Source organism: Rattus norvegicus, chromosome 1, assembly GCF_036323735.1.
Source record: "Rattus norvegicus strain BN/NHsdMcwi chromosome 1, GRCr8, whole genome shotgun sequence".
NCBI classification, from domain to species: domain Eukaryota; kingdom Metazoa; phylum Chordata; class Mammalia; order Rodentia; family Muridae; genus Rattus; species Rattus norvegicus.
Window position 1 is genome coordinate 93,666,890 of NC_086019.1, and position 16,207 is coordinate 93,683,096.

Genomic DNA, 16,207 nt, shown 5'->3' on the forward strand with positions numbered 1-16,207 from the left:
TTCACCCTTCTTCAGCCTTCCTGTGTTCTCAGCTAACTAAATCGAGTGCCTGCCTCTACAGAACTACATTTCCCGTCGACTTCCGCGCTCAACACTAGGAACGTTTTCCTTCCTGCCTGAAGCCTTCTCCTCCTAGGCTCCGCCCCGCTGCCGCCAAGGTCCGGCCTCTCCCTTTACGTCATGGGCCCCAGTTCCCGCCTCTTATGTAAGCCACCGCCCACTCAACCAGTTTGCCCCCGGGGGGGGCGTGGCTCACTCGCGCCATCGTGAAATCTATTGGGTCGCTCGGTACCATTGGGGTGTGGCTACGGAAACCGGGCGGGCCCATTCCGAACTGCGGCTGTGGCGTTCGCGGTGGTGGCTTCTAAGCATGCACGCGACAGGTTTGGCGGCGCCGGCGGGGACGCCCCGGCTGCGTAAGTGGCGTACGTGGCCGGCTGAGGAGATCGGGCGGGCGAGGGTGTGGCGGGGCCGTCGTGACGGTTGGCGAGGTCACTCCAGGTCAGACGGAGGTCACGAGATCCCGGACCTGGAGTTTCTAGGTGTGCACAGCGCAGGGATGCCACGTCCGGGTAGGGGGCGCATCGCGGGTAGGTTCTTTAGAAAATTCCTTTAAAAGAAAGCAAGTTGGAGGAAGATTTAAGTGTGATGTTCAGAGAACCGCTACTTCCATTCATTTGCAGTCAGCGATTTGACCTCCTGTGCTACCCCACCTTTCCAAGGCTCTCCAGTGCCCACGAGCTGTCACCCACGCTCCGTAGTACGGCCCCTGGGCACTCCCTGTGCAGACAGGACCATATTTACAACCCATTTACAATCGCCACCAGTACTTATTGTCCTGTTAACCTCCTTTTTCCAGCTCTGTTAACCTCTTTTCCCAGATGTGAATTTGAATTCCTCCTGGTCTCTGTATATATATTTCTTTCTTCTTTCTTTCTTTCTTTCTTTCTTTCTTTTTTTTTTTTTTTTTTTTTTTTTGGTTCTTTTTTTCGGAGCTGGGGACCGAACCCAGGGCCTTGCGCTTCCTAGGCAAGCGCTCTACCACTGAGCTAAATCCCCAACCCCTGTATATATATTTCTATGTCCTGTTCGTTTCATTTATTCATCTAACATACCATTACTCCAGTGAATCTTGTCTCAGGCCTTGGGCTAGAATTCGGGTACACACTAGTACCACCAAAGCCCTGTAGTTCTTACTTTCTTACAGCTAGAGTTCAGGAGGAAGATAGAGGGAAAAGATAGAGTTCAGGAGGAAGGAAACGCGTCAGTCAACAACAGTAGTTGGGGAGTAGTAAGAACCAGAGAGAAAGAGGGGTGAGGGTGGGATCCGGATTGTGAGTAGGGTTTGAGAAGGTTCCATTTACCCCTTCGCTCCTTAGCGTCTGGCCGGCCTGTGATGTGTAGCCAGCCAGCATTTATTCCTGTCATAGAACTTCCAGTACAGAGCAATGGGACTGCTGTGTGGGGGAGTGAGGGGTCAGTGCACACTTGGGAGTTGGAGGGAAGAGGGTTATGGGTTCGAGGCCTGCCTGGGGCAATCTGTGTTTAAAGAAAGCGATGGGAGAAGTCAGGGGTGGATTCCCAGAGATGGCTCCAGTAAGGGCACCTGCCACAAAACCTGACAACGTGACATTGATCTATGGTGGAACAAGAGAATGATTGTCTAACTTACACACACACACACACACACACTCCTAAGATGAATTAGTTCTTCTTCTTTTTTTTTTTTTTCCAGAGCTGGGGACCAAACCCAGGGCCTTGTGTTTGCTAGGCAAGTGCTCTACCACTGAGCTAAATCCCCAACCCAGAATTAGTTCTTCTTAATAGGGTGCTGGGCGGATGGGTTGGGTCTGGGATGGAGGTGTTGAACTCAGTTGTTCGGGCTGGAGGTCTCCTTGCGTCCTTGAAGAGGGCATGCTTAATGATGAACCGTAGGGGACTCCTGGAGAGGGTGGCAGTGGAGGCCTGGGCCAACAAGATCCACAGTTGGGTTGAAGCTGAGGAGGGAATTCAGGAACCTGGGCGTTATGAAAAGGGACATCAAGGGAGAACGTTTGAGCAGAGTCCTGAGTGTGACTCCTCCTGGGGGATTGAGGATGAAAGCACTGTGTGTGAAGGAGAAGAGGTTGTCAGCGCTGGGACCGGAGAGGCCTTGGGACTGGGCCCAGAGCCACTGACTGGGCTGATGACAGGTCACACAGGGCTGAGGAGGTGTTAGAATTTGATTCTCTGCATAGTGGTCCTTGATCTCGGGCAGAGGATGAAAAGGTTGACGTTCATTAAAGGGATCTTACTGGCGATAGGCCTGTAAGGCAAGTAAGGCATTTGTAGTTCAAGCACTGGTAAGGCAGAGGCAGGAGGATTACCCATGAGTTCAAAGCCAGCCCAAGCTACAGAGTGAGTCCTAGGACAGCAAGAGCTACATAGTGAGGACTTGCCTTTTTTTTTTTTTTTTTTTTTTAAAGCCAAAAAGATAAATATATCAGAGGATCACAAAGCAAAGACTGTAATCCCAGCCCCATGGGAAGGAAAGGTAGGATCTCAAGTTCAAAGCGGCTTATGTCATTCCTTCTAAGTCAGCCGTACCTGGGGAACTTAGCAAGACCCTGGTTTTGGCTTTGTTTGTTTTTCTTTTTTTTTTTGGTTCTTTTTTTCGGAGCTGGGGACCGAACCCAGGGCCTTGCGCTTCCTAGGTAAGCGCTCTACCACTGAGCTAAATCCCCAGCCCCTTTGTTTGTTTTTCTTTTGAGACAGGTTTCTACTATGCAGACCAGGCTATCCTGGAGCTCACTATGTAGCCCAGGCTGTCCCGGAGCTCACTATGTAGACCAGGTTGCTCTCAAACCTATAGAGATCCTCCTGCCTCTGCCTCCTTAATGTTGGGATAAAAGACATGCACCACTGCACCCCAGCAAGACCCTGTCTGTAAAATAAAAGGGTTGGAGGTGCAGCTAAGTGTTAAATCCCTGACTAACACGCACAAGGCCCTGGCTTCCAGTGCTCAGTACTTTTAAAACATAGCATCTCTGGCTACCCCCTGGAGACTTCCTTCAATGGGGCTAAGAATAGGCAAGGAACCCGGTGTGGTGGTGGCACACACCTAAAAGGCCCGCACTGCAGAAAATCGTGAGTTCGAGGCCAGCCTGAGCTACATAACAAAGCCCCGACTCAAAAAACAGAAGGAAAAAGAAAAATAGGTGAGAAGAGGCAAGATGCTTAAATCCAGTAGGCAGGGGCAGAAGGGAAGGTGAGAGGCACTGTGAGAAACTAAGGGACGGTTGGCAGGATGTCAGAGGGGAGCAGGAGGGCAGGAAGGTGAGGCCTAGAGGCAGCTGGTGGGAGTGCTGTTGGGGGCAGCACACCTGGGACTCCGAAGGCCTTGGGAGCGGTCAGAGATGGAGCCAAAGGCACCGTGGCTGTGAGATTACACTCTGTGGGAGGAGGGCAAGAGTGGAAAATCAGGTCACCCATTTCTGAGAGCTGGAAAGGATCCAACGCAGAGATGTCAGGGAGGGCAGGAGCCCTGGTCATCTTATCTGCTGCTATGTCTACTGTCAACAGGGCCTTACTGACAGACGCGCCAGCCAGACGCTTCTGGGCAAGACATGTGAGGTGAATCGGTGGTTTTGTGGCATCTCGGGAGCAGGGCTGGAGGTTGGCACCACCTGGGTTGAGGAGCAAATGCTCATAGGAGTGGAACAAGCTAGGCCAGAGAGAGAGAGGCCTGTTGTCGTAGATACATGGAAGATGGAGGCAGAAGGGTCCCGAGTTCAAGACCAACCTGAGCCAGCTACATAATGAGAGCCTGTTTCAGAAAAGGTGTGGGAGGGGGTGGGGAAATGACTTAGTCAAGCCAAGTGCACCTTGCTCAAGTGGAAGAACCTGAGTTTGCACCTACGTAAATAGCCAAGCACGGTAGTCCCTGCTGTGACCCCAGCCCTTCAGAGGCCAAGACAGGGTTCCAAGGGCTTGTCGTCTGGCCAGGGCAGCCAGACCAGCAAGCTGCAGGTCCAGTGAGAGATCTTGCCTCAAAATGTGAGGTGGGGAGGGATTGAGAAACAGCTGTTGTTGGCCTCTGTACACACCTGGGCCCTGTGTGCACACACAAACACATACAGGTGGCCCTGGAGACATTGGCTCACCGGTTAAGAACACTCGTTCAGCCAGAGGACCAGGCTCTGCCCCTAGCACTCATAGGGTGGCTCTCAGCAGCAGGCAAAACTCAACAACATATAAATAAAATGTCTTTAAAGCCAAAGTGGCGGGCTGGAGAGATGGCTCAGAGGTTAAGAGCACTGACTGATCTTCCAGAGGTTCTGAGTTCAAATCCCAGCAACCACATGGTGGCTCACAACCATCTGTAACGAGACCTGATGCCCTCTTCTGACCTGCAGGCATACATGCAGGCAGAACACTATACATAATAAATAAATAAATATTAAAACCAAAGTGGCACACGTTCAGGTAATCCTCTGGTCTCTGCCTCCTGTGCTGGGATTGCAGATGTAAGCCACTGTGCCCAGCTGCCCTGGCAGTGTGTGGGTGTCACAGCACCTTCACTCACAATCTGACTGCTCCTCCCAGTGCTCAAGTATCTGGGACCCTGGGCTACCCTGTCTCTGCAGACACCGCCTCCCACCCCTGCTTAGATCAATCTGAGAAGACAAGGGACTCTTCTCGCTTCCTCTCCTCAGCCCAGTTCCGCACAGATTCAGCACGCCCCATCCCCGGCTCAGTACTTAAATGGCTACCTTCCATATCCCCGCCCCAGCCCTGTCCGCCAGGGTCTCTAGCCTGGCCCACTCAACCGCCTCGACTTCCCGTGTTCCCCCCATGAAGTCAGATGGAACTCTTACAAATAACTTTGGGGTTTTGTTTTTGTTTTATGCCATGCAGGGGAATTGAACCCTGGTCCCTGTATGTGGATGCTCGAGGTCAACCTTAGATTTCATTCCATAGGCACTAGCTACCTTGGGTTTGGGGTTGTTTTTGTTATTGTCCTAAAGATTAATTTTTTATTTGTGTGTCTGCGTGTACCAGTAGAGGCCGGAAGTGGGTATCAAACTCCCTGGATTTGACCAGTTCCCTGGCGGTCACGGGTGCTGGGAATTAAACCTGAGTCCTTCAGAAGAGCTGAAGCACTCATCACAGCTCAGCCCTTCTCCCAGGCCTTCCACCTCATTGTTGGTTTTGCTTTGTTTTTTGGGAGAGAGTTTTGTTTGGTTTTTGAGATGTCCTGGCAAACTGTATGCATTCCTCCTGGCTCTCCTGGAACTTGCTATGTAGACCAGGTTGGCCTGGGGCAGAGATCTTCCTGCCTCTGCTTCCCACACCGGAATGAAAGGCATGCAGCACTGTGCCTGGCTGGGCCAGCCCTTGAGGAGAGCATGGTCTTGTGGTGCTGAACCTCAGGGTCCTTGGTCTTGGTCCTCTCTATGAAATGTGGGCAATAGCAATGCCTTGAGAAGCCCATGGTCATCTGGTACATGTCACCTTTTGTGACGCTTAGAGAAGCTCTCACCCATGCTCTCGGAGGGTCTTTTCTTCCTGACCCTTAACCCTGTGCTTAAGTCTGACTTGGAGCATGTTTATTGATAATTTAAAGATGGTAATAGCATCAGTTGAATCGGGCTGGCTGTGAGTAAACGAACTTAACAGTTGTGTTGTACTCCATACTAGCCAGGGAGCTGGCTGGGTTGTTTCCCATATCTGTCCCATAGGGCAAGCGCCCACTCGAAGCTTGTTCTGGGAACAAGAGGCCATTCCCACCCTGGGGACCCTACAGTGAACAAGAGAAAAGAAACAGCTCGTCTGCCAGTGGATGCTCAGTTGCCGTAGACATCAGTAGAGGAGGGATTGGTGGGGGCTTCCCAGAGAACAAGAGCTTGGGGCAGAGAGCAGGGAGCCACGAGAGTTGGGGGAGAGCATTGCAGGCTGAGGTATGGCCGGTACCGAGCCCCGAGCTGAGTATGTGCATGTCAGGGACACTGAGGGGCCGGCTGGTGGAGACTCAGGAGAGTCAAGTCGGGAAGGGGTAGGAGCAGAAGCTCTGTTTGTCATGGTTGGTACAGTATTTATGCGGAGACCCCAAGACGAAGGGGCTGTCAGCATTGTCATTCGTTTAGATGGAGAGGGAGGGGGTGAATGGTGGGTGGGCGACAGATGGGTAAGTAAAGGATGGGTGAGGGGTCAATAGATAAATGGGTGATGGGTAAGTAGATGAATTAGTGGATGGATGATGGATAAATAGATGATGGATGATGGATAAGTAGATGAGTGGATGATGGATAAATGGATGGATAATGGATAAGTAGATGAATGAATAGATGATGGGTAAATAGATGAGTAGATGATGGGTAAATGGATGGATGATGGGTAAGTAGATGAATGAATGGATGATGGGTAAATAGATGAGTGGATGATGGGTAAATGGATTGATAGATGATGGGTAAATGGATGGATGATGGGTAAGTAGATGAATGAATGGATGATGGGTAAATAGATGAGTGGATGATGGGTAAATGGATTGATAGATGATGGGTAAATGGATGGATGATGGGTAAGTAGATGAATGGATGGATAATGGGTTCAGTAGATGAATAGATGAATGGATGATGGGTAAATAGATGAGTGGATAATAGATGGTAAATGGATGGATAGATGATGGGTAAATGGATAGATGATGGGTTCAGTAGATGAATAGATGAATGGATGATGGGTAGATGAGTGGATGATGGTTAAGTAGATGAATGGATGATGGGTAAATGGATGGATGGATGATGGGTAAATGGATGGATGGATGATGGGTAAATGGATGGATGGATGATGTGTAAATAGATGGATGGATGATGGGTAAATAGATGGATGGATGATGGGTAAATGGATGGATGAATGATGGATAAGTAGATGAGTGGGTGAATTGTTGATGGCAAGATAGATGGACAGATGGATGATGGACGTAGGGATAGTTGGCTGATGGATGGGTGGTAGATGTTACAGCAGGGGCTATTTTGGTGACCCTTGCCCCAGCTGTGGCAGGAGAGAGTGATGGAACCTGAGCAGAATTAATGAACCCCCTCCCTTTCTCTCTGCAGCCTCAAAGCGGAGGGTCCCAGTGTCCCAACCGGGCATGGCTGATCCCCACCAGTTTTTTGACGACACGAGTTCAGCCCCGAGCCGGGGCTATGGAGGCCAGCCATCACCTGGTAGCCTGGGTTACCCCACCTCTTCATCGGAGGCAGCCTTCCTGGCTGCTCCTATGTCCAACATGGCGATGGCCTACGGGAGCAGCCTGGCTGCTCAGGGCAAAGAGCTGGTAGATAAGAATGTGAGTGGGCCGGCATGGTGGGCTGTAAGCTGGGAGCAGTGTTGGTGGGGCCACAGGGCCTTAGGTTTGAGTTCTGCTTCTCCAGATCGACCGCTTCATCCCTGTCAGCAAGCTCAAGTATTACTTCGCCGTGGACACCGTGTACGTGGGCAAGAAGCTCGGACTGCTCGTCTTTCCCTACCTTCACCAGGTGAGTAGCACCCGCTCCTCACCTGCCCAGAAGCAGGGTGGAAGGACCCCCCAACCTCCACCCAGGGTGCTGCCACTGCCCCAACTCTCTCCACAGGACTGGGAGGTCCAGTACCAACAGGACACCCCCGTGGCGCCCCGCTTTGACATCAATGCTCCAGACCTCTACATTCCAGGTTGTCCCCTCCCACCAGTGCCCGGGCATGTCTGGGACAGGTATTTTGGTGCCTGGTGCCCAAGAAGGGCTTCCTCCCTCTGATGAGTGTCTGTGTCTACCTTCCACAGCCATGGCTTTCATAACCTACATCTTGGTGGCCGGCCTTGCACTGGGGACCCAGGACAGGTAAGAATCCTGGACCAGGGCAAGACCGGGGGATAGGAGGCCAAGAGCCATCTGAGAGACCTCAGCTCTATCCTGGGACAGCCCCACCTTGTGGCCAGTCACTTCAGTGACACCTTTTACCCATCAAACCCATTTGTGCTGGGCCTCCTTCTAAATCCAGCCTTCCTTCCTCTTGGCCTCCGCCCACAAATCTACCCTTTATGTCCACAGTTCCCTATATAAGCTGCTTCCCACCTTCACCCCTTATAATGTCTGCATAGCAGCAGCTAAAACAAAAGCTCTAAGAGGTGGGCCTGGCCTCCTCCCCATCCTGTACGCCGTCAATGGCTCGAAAGTCAAGCAGCTCACCTGGCCCTGCTGCTGCTGCCTCAGGGCCCTTCCCCACCAGTCCCTGACTTTGTCTTCAGCCCAGCTGTCCTTTCTTTAGGGAGGAACCTTCCTGGTACCCCCTCACACCGCTGAGGTCCCCATCTAAGACCTGACTTGAGTGTCACTGTCTAGGGAGAGACCCAGATCCTTGGTGGTCTCTGTTCCATCTCCTGTGCTGTCAACACAGGGCTGCCTCGGCTGACGCTCAGGGGTGTCTCTTCTGGCAGGTTCTCCCCAGACCTCCTGGGACTACAGGCGAGCTCGGCACTGGCTTGGCTGACTCTGGAAGTCGTAGCCATTCTGCTCAGTCTTTACCTGGTCACTGTCAACACCGACCTTACCACCATTGACCTGGTGGCCTTCTTGGGTTACAAATATGTGGGGTGAGTGCTCCTGCCCTTGCCTGCCAGTCCCAGACTTGGCCTCTTCTCCACACTGATTCCTCTGCCCCCTCAGGATGATTGGCGGGGTCCTCACAGGCCTGCTCTTTGGGAAGATTGGCTACTACCTGGTGCTTGCCTGGTGCTGTGTGTCCATCTTTGTGTTCATGGTGAGTGGGGCATGGGGTGGGCTTGGGGGGCAGGGTGAGGCTGAGGCTACAGGCCTCCTGGACAGGCTTGGGGAGGTTTTTGGAGCATCCAAATCTCAAATCTGGGGGCTAGGAGGGCCTCCTGGAAGAGGGAGTCTCTTATGTGGGTGAAGAGACTGTCAGGATGCTGGGCTAGGGGCCGGGGTTGCCCAGTACACAGGCTCTCTCTCTCTCTCTCTCTCTCTCTCTCTCTCTCTCGCTCTCGCTCTCGCTCTCGCTCTCGCTCTCGCTCTCACTTCTATTCCTGTCTGCTGGGCTCTCTGCCAGCATGTCCCTGAGTCCTTCCAGCTGGAGTAGAACCCCGACTGGGGCCATGGAGACCGCCATGTTTGGGTGTTCTAATCTGTACTCGAGTGAATCACCTCTTCTACTTAAGCCTCAGTTTCTCTTGTAAAGTAGGATGCCTGGTGACCGCATCCTCTTGGGAGGATTAGAGCAAGCATGAGGGGGAAGCAGGATGGCAAACACTGGCAGTGTCCCACAAGCATAAGACTGGTCATCATGTAACGTTGGGGGTGCTGGAGAGATGACTCTGTCAGTAAGGAAGACCTGACTTCAATCCTTGGACCCCACATTTTTTTAAAAAAAGACCCAGAGTGGATATACCCTTACGGTCTCAGAGCTAGGAATGTGTAAACAGGGCATCTGGTGCTCATTGGTCTACCAGCCTAGCCTACTTGGTAAACGCTTGGTTAATGAGAGATCCTATCTGGATAATAAAGTGGACACTCCCCAAGGGTCCTCTAGCCCCAACAAATATATGTACATGTATACACACGCGCGCGCGCGCGCGCGCACACACACACACACACACACGCACATCCAAAAAACATCAGGGCCTGTGAAGTGTCTAAGCAGGTAAAGAGGACTTGCTACCAAGCCGGACAACTTGAGTTCTATCTCTGGAACCCAAATGGTGGAAGGAGATATTCCGGTGGGCGTGGGGGTGGGGGTGTAGGCATCTGAGCAAAAACAGAAAGAAAGTAGCTCTTCTAACTTGTCTTCTGGAGCTGGTGTGTTTTGGGAGTGTTATTCAGTGGTAGGGCACTGGTCTGTGAGGATCTGTTGCATGAAGGGGGACCCTGTCTCTGGGTAGGTGGAAGCAGCCGGAATCTACAATTGGTAGGAGAGGCTCATCTGGCCTCTGCCTTTGCAGCTCACTATGGTTTGCTCTGTGTGCTTGGGGGAGGTAGCTATTCAGTAGACCCTTCTAGGAACACAAACTGGAGGCCACAAAGGGGCAGGGACTCATCCTAGGATACCTGTGCACTTACGGGTCCACCACGCTGACCCACCTTCCCCTTGCTACCCAGATCCGGACACTGCGGCTCAAGATCCTGGCCCAGGCAGCGGCCGAAGGAGTGCCGGTGCGCGGGGCTCGGAACCAGCTGCGCATGTACTTGACTATGGCGGTGGCGGCTGCGCAGCCGGTACTCATGTACTGGCTCACCTTCCACCTTGTACGGTGAACTGCCGGCCTGGCCTCCAGCTCCCACACTCATCTCGCTTGACCAGGGCCCCCGCCCTCCAGGCCCGCGCTCTCCCTCCCAGCCAAGGTGCTCTTGTAGCCAGCTGCACACCCGCAACAATAAACCTGATGGGCTCGGCGCGGCCTCCGCTCCTGCCCGGCAGAGGGCGCCGGGGAGCGGAAAGGGCTGCAAGTTTAATAAGTTAATGGGGAGTCTTCTCTTTCTTTTTCCTCTCCTTCTTCACTTTGGGTTTCTTGGCCTTGTCTGAGGAGCGTTCATGCTTCTTGCAGCCAGCGGCGTGCGCCTGGAGAACCGAGGACAGTGGGTAGGAGAGGAAGTGGCTCGGTTGGAAGCGGTACTGGACCCGCCCACCACCCGGGCAAGGAGCCTAGACTGACCCTGACCGTGGCGGGGCCAGGGTTTGAGGTGGGAGAGAACATGCTAGGAGAGGGACGGCCTCTTACCTTCCCCTCTGCCTCTGAGTCGCTGGAGCTGCTGCTGCTGCTACTACTGCTGGAGTCGGAGGAGCCGCCAGGGCCATGCTAGATGAGGGTTTGGGGGTGGGAGTGTGACAGTGAGGACAGGGACTCGCTCGAGCAGCTTCCAACCCAAACTGGAAGGCAGATGTGTGGCCGAGGACCCGGAACGGAAGTTGGGCCCTCAGGACTCGATGCTGGTGGTGAAGTGACTTACCCTCGGCTTGTGAGCAGCGCCTGCCTCTGGCCGGCCCGGCGCCTTTAGAGGACAGTGTTTGGGGTCTCCCACTTGACCAGCCCCCTCTGGCTTCTTAGAACCAGGGCCCAGGGCTGCAGAGAAGAGGGGAGTTAAATGAGTTGTGTAGGCGACGGGACGTCCCTTCTGTAGGAATCCCAGGCTTTGAGTCCGGCCCCTTGCACCGCAAATCCACCACTCCCGGGGAGCGTACCAGCAGCCAAGTCAAACTCCATGGCGGTGACCAGTCTGTACGGATGGCCGGAAGCTTTAGGCAGTGCCTAGAGCAGAGGGTGGGACTGCAGGACCTGCCCACCTCAGGAATTCTGCGAAGCCCCACCCTCCGGACCTTTGTCCCTCTCAGCTCTCAGGCCCTGACTCACTGCACTGGCGCTCCCTGCTCCACCCAGACTTTCCTAAGTGGGAAGTGGGGGGTGGAAGTGACTGTAGGTTTCTGGGAGAATGAGACTAGTCATCAATTGCCCCCTTTGCGGGGGCATTTGCTTCGGAGAGCACCTTCCCTGTACACTGAACAAAGTTAAAGTGCACCCTGGGAGCGACGAGGTCCGTTTCCCAGCTCCTCTGACCTGAGATGAGATAGTGTCTGAGGGACTTGGTGGCCAGACTAGCGTGCCACTGCAGCAGCTGAAAGACATCAGCAAAGTTGCACCCTGGGGTGATGGTGGAAGGCAAGGCCGATGGGTTAAACTCCTAGGCTGGTGTTTGGCGGAGTGCGTGGTGGTGAAAAGTGTTGCATTGTTTTGGTAAGGGCAGGTGTCTTAATTTGGGCTGCTAAACACAACAGAAGTGTTTAAGCAGTTATTTACCTCATAGTTGTCAAGGCTGGGGGCCAGGCATAGGCAGAGAGATCCCTAGGACAGAGATGGCCTGTTTCCTGCGAAGTTGGCTTGGCTTTTCATGTCTGAATATAGGATCTCAAATTAGGGACATGGCTTTGCCATGTGACTTTTGGGAACACAAACAGGAGACGGAGGCAGGAGAATTGAAAGTTCTATCATAGCCTGGGCTACACAAAATTACCAAGTGTTGGGCTTGGTGGCACACACCTTTAATCCAACACACAGGAGGCAGAGGCAGGCAGATATCTGAGTTAAAGGCCAGCTTGGCCTTACAGAGTGAGGTCTGTGCCAGTCAGGGCTATACCTGACTCAAGAAAATTGGAAGATCTGCCATGTTAATGATCTGAGTCTAGTCACCCAGAACCTCCTGGACGAAGAGAACTACAAATTACCTTTGGTCCCCCACACATGCACAAAACGATAATAGAAACAAATATCCAAAACAAAACACCTATATGTTCCAAAAGTGGGCACCTCTCGGCAGGAACGGGTGGCTACTTCAAGGATCAAGCTGGACATGAGCCACCTCGGTCGGATACAGATGCCTGCTTAATAGCGATTTGCAGAAATGCTTGCACTGGTCATGCAAGCTCCACATCCGTCATTGCGGCACACACTTGGTGCTCACCCTTATCTGAAAAACTTTACCTTTAAAGGTATGTGTGAATGTTTCCATGTATGTGTGTGCTGGTGTCTGTGGAGGCCTTCCCTGGAATTGTAGTTACAGGCGGTTTTGAGCCACCACCACAACGAATGCTCCTAACCACCTTCCAGTACCACAGCTCTTTACATTTTAATTCTCCCCCCACCCCCGGGGCTGGGGACCGAACCCAGGGCCCTGCACTTGCTAGGCAAGCGCTCTACCACTGAGCTAAATCCCCAGCCCCTACATTTTAATTCTTACACATGATGATGCTTTGCCTGTGTTTGTATGTGCATTCATGCCTGCCGCCTGCAGAGGCCAGAAGAGTGTAGGGTCCCTGGAGCTGGAGTTAGAGTTGTGAGCCACCGCCACCGTGTAGGCTCTGGGAACCAAACCCAGGTCCTCTGGAAGAGCCGCCAGTGCTCTTCATCTCTGAGTCATCTTTCTAGTACCCACCACCCTCTTTCTTTCATGTGGACTTAACTGGCCTATAAGTCAATATACAGCAAAGCACTGTCTTCAGTAACAGTGAACTCTGTATCCAAAACCCAACACCCACTCCACCAACCAAAGGAGTAAAGGCAAGGAGAAAAACAGTGGGGTGTTAATTGTGTGGTATGTTGGGGAGGGCTTGGATTTATTGTTGTTTGAGACAAGGTTACTCTGTGTAGCCCTGCCTGTCCTGGAACTGCCAGGTGCTGGGATTGCAGGTGTCCACCGCCACTGCCTAGCTATTTTTTTTTTTTAAATAGAGGTTGGATTGTTAAAGTGAAAACCTCATTGCAGATGTTTGCTTGTGGTTTTGAGGCAGGCTGGGTCTCCGATAGTCCAGGCTGCCTTCAGGCTTGCTGTGTAAGTGCAGGCCACACAGGTATGCCACCGTGCCAGCATGCTGTATTGTTTTGTAATTTCAAGACTCTACAAACAAACAAGGCCAGTCTGTACACGTTAGCAAGACCCTGTCCCAAAGGAACAAAAGGGGTGTTGGAGGAGGGCTTTCCCTCAGTGATAGAGCACTTGCCTAGCATATGTGTGGCCCTAGGTTAAATCCTCAGTAAAATAAAAACTTTAAAGTTAGAAGTGGACCAGGCCTGATGACCCAGGCTCCAGAGGCAAAGGCAGGCAGAGTTTGAGGCCAGTCTGGTGTATGGAACAAGTTCTGGGACAGCCAGGGCTACCCCGAGAAACACTGAAGATATTGTGGTGGGTACAAGGGTTCACAGGTGCAAAGGCAGGGAGGCCACCCAAGGATCTCTGAGGAAGTGGGGGTGGGAGGGTTAGATAAGAGGGAGAGGCAGAGGTACGGAGGGAGTGGGGGACCTTTGGTCTGTATCACCATGGGTGACGGGGAGGGGCTGTGTGAACAGTGCTGGCGGTTGAGGCCACAGCTCCTTACAGAACAGGAGAGAAAGCCTGTCCAGGCAGAACATAAATTCCAAGAGGGTGGGACCCTGTCTGCTCTGCTCCTCACCCAGACAAGTGACTCAGAGTGGTGTGTCCTGTCGTTTGGTGAATTGGTTTACCTCTGACCGGGCAGTGCTGTGCTAGCAGATCATAGGGGTTGAGGACAGGTACACCTCAATTACCCCTGTGAAGGTTAACACTCGCCTAGCACACTGCGAGGCCCATAATCCAAGCACTGGGAAAAGGAAGGAAGGAGCGATGGGAGGGTCACACCCACCGTTAGAAGACAGCATGAGCGCCACAGTAAGACCCTGTCTCAAAACATCAAGTTGAGCGGCCAGAGATGGCTCAATGGTTAAGATAAGAGCATTTGCTCAACTCTCAGCATCCACAGGTATCCTTTTCTGACCTCCATGGGCACGGGGCATGCATATGGTGCACATACATACATACATACAAACAAACAAGCAAAACAATCACACACAAACCTAAAAGAGAAAAGATGGCTTGAGGGGCTGTAGAGATGGCTCAGTGGTTAGGAGCATGCGCTCTGAAGACCCGAGTTGAGTTTCCCTGAACTCGCACCAGGAACTGCATGGATCTGGCAATCTGACATCCTCTCCTGACCTGCACAGGTGTCCATGGCATACACTCACAGACACAAATCTACTTTAAAGAAAATCTATGATGCATTTGAGAACCCTTATTAAGGTAAGTTTTGAAAACTCTTAAAAAAAAAAAGAAAGAAAGAAGATCTATGTTTAAGAAAACAAACCGGCCTGTGTGGCAGTGTGTGTCTCTGACGCCAGCACTCAGGAGACAGAGGCGAGTGGTCATCTGTGAGTTTGACTGAGACCAGCCAGGGATATATAAGACTTTGTCTCAAAACAAAACAAAAAGCCACACAACTGACCGCTCTGTAGAGCTGGCTGAGACAGCACATGTCTGTAATCTCAGTGTCCTGAGGTGAGATGAGAGGCAGAGAGAGAATACAGGTTCTCACAGACCAGCCAGTCCAGCACACACACAGAGCAAACAAGATTTGTCTGGACCAGAGAGATGGCTCAGCAGTTAAGAGCACTAACACTTCCAGAGGCCCAGATTCAACTCTCAGTGCCCACAAGGTCAACTCACAGCCATCTCTAGACCTCCTGTTTCTAGAAATGAAAGGCCTCATGGCCTTTGCTGGCACTTGGATGCACACAGAACTAACAAGTCTTTAAAAAGGGAAAGAGCTCTTGTCTTGTGGTAAAAAGGACCAATGTGTGTCTACATACATGCATACATGCACACAAGTACAAAGCACACTCTGACTTCCTTGTGCTCCAGTGTCTACATGCACACACAAAGCACATGTACATACTAAGTGACGGATCTTAAGGCTCAGTGGTAGGTAGAGCACTTTCCCAGAATCCAGTGAGGGGGCTGGGGGCGTGGCTCAGTGGTAGAGCCCCTGCCTAGAATCCCCCAGTGAGGGGCTGGGGGTGTGGCTCGGTGGTAGAGCCCCTGCCTAGAATCCCCCAGTGAGGGGCTGGGGGTGTGGCTCAGTGGTGGAGCCCCTGCCTAGAATCCTCCAGTGAGGGGCTGGGGGTGTGGCTCAGTAGTAGAGTCCCTGCCTAGAATCCCCCAGGGAGGGGCTGGGGTGTGGCTCAGTGGTAGAGTGCTTGTCTAGCAACTACAAGATCCTGGGCTCCATGTCAGTCCCCAAATAATAAAGTGTTAAAAACCCAAATTTCTTTTTTTTTTTTTTTCTTTTCTTTTTTTCGGAGCTGGGGACTGAACCCAGGGCCTTGCGCTTGCGCAAGTGCTCTACCACTGAGCTAAATCCCCAACCCCAAAACCCAAATTTCTTATCTCGTAAAGTAAATGTCTTTGCAGAACCTGCTTGCCCTGAACAGGCAGTGTTCAGTAATGTCAACTCTTATCTTTAACCCTCCTCTCGGCAGGGCACGGGGGTGGGGGGTGGGAGGGTAGGGGGAGGGGATTGGAATTGGTGTTGAACCTCTGCCTTGGCCTCCCTAGGGTGTAGCTAGTAGGCCCTGAGGCAGCAGGGCTTCTGTACTCTGGAGATGAGGAATGTCCCATTGTGCTGTCTCGGAGTGGGAGAATGGTAGGTGGGAGAGGACACGACCTTGTCTCTGTACACATAGGATACCAGACTCCTACCCTTCCCCTCACTTGCCTTTCTGGAAGTCTCAAGCTTACGGAAGTTGTGTCCTTCCTTTTGTCACGTGTAAGCCCAGGCTGGTGGGAAGCCATTTCCACCTGCCCTTCTCATGTCAGGATCCTTCCCCTCACTGCTG

At 52.4% G+C, this 16,207-nt stretch overlaps 3 protein-coding genes across 7 annotated transcripts in view; 2 read left to right on the top strand and 1 right to left on the bottom strand.

The window, feature by feature from the left end:
* LOC103689966 (MARCKS-related protein-like) overlaps positions 1-16,207 on the top strand; it is a 980,777-nt gene that overhangs the window by 599,027 nt on the left and 365,543 nt on the right. The gene's annotated exons all lie outside the window — the stretch shown is intronic.
* On the top strand, positions 224-10,492 carry Yif1b (Yip1 interacting factor homolog B, membrane trafficking protein). Of its 5 annotated transcripts, XM_039104398.2 has the most exons (9): positions 510-590; positions 3,562-3,612; positions 7,095-7,327; positions 7,413-7,517; positions 7,614-7,692; positions 7,802-7,859; positions 8,456-8,611; positions 8,685-8,778; positions 10,131-10,492. In XM_039104398.2, the coding sequence occupies exons 3-9, from the start codon at positions 7,130-7,132 to the stop codon at positions 10,284-10,286; spliced, it is 846 nt and encodes a 281-aa protein (XP_038960326.1). In that variant the 5' UTR covers positions 510-590; positions 3,562-3,612; positions 7,095-7,129; the 3' UTR covers positions 10,287-10,492. The 5 variants fall into 5 exon arrangements, with proteins under 5 accessions (XP_006228720.1, NP_942029.2, XP_006228722.1 ...); XM_006228658.5 differs by lacking the exons at positions 510-590; positions 3,562-3,612 and adding an exon at positions 224-416; NM_198734.3 differs by lacking the exons at positions 510-590; positions 3,562-3,612 and adding an exon at positions 330-425.
* Positions 10,416-11,252, bottom strand: C1h19orf33 (similar to human chromosome 19 open reading frame 33). Its single transcript, NM_001402286.2, has 4 exons — positions 11,212-11,252; positions 10,980-11,092; positions 10,751-10,828; positions 10,416-10,590 (listed from the first exon to the last, which is right to left on the bottom strand). Exons 1-4 carry the CDS (start codon positions 11,231-11,233, stop codon positions 10,489-10,491), a joined length of 315 nt encoding a protein of 104 aa, NP_001389215.1. The 5' UTR covers positions 11,234-11,252; the 3' UTR covers positions 10,416-10,488.

Bases quoted from the DNA above. Each gene is read 5' to 3' on its own strand.
- Yif1b (NM_198734.3), top strand. From the start codon at position 371: ATGCACGCGACAGGTTTGGCGGCGCCGGCGGGGACGCCCCGGCTGCGT. The intron at 7,860-8,455 runs GTAAGAATCCTG...CTCTTCTGGCAG, and splicing joins GCACTGGGGACCCAGGACAG to GTTCTCCCCAGACCTCCTGG. The intron at 8,779-10,130 runs GTGAGTGGGGCA...CTTGCTACCCAG, and splicing joins TGTCCATCTTTGTGTTCATG to ATCCGGACACTGCGGCTCAA.
- C1h19orf33 (NM_001402286.2), bottom strand. From the start codon at position 11,233: ATGGAGTTTGACTTGGCTGCTG. The intron at 11,093-11,211 runs GTACGCTCCCCG...TCTTCTCTGCAG, and splicing joins GGAGTTTGACTTGGCTGCTG to CCCTGGGCCCTGGTTCTAAG. The intron at 10,829-10,979 runs GTAAGTCACTTC...ACCCTCATCTAG, and splicing joins GCGCTGCTCACAAGCCGAGG to CATGGCCCTGGCGGCTCCTC.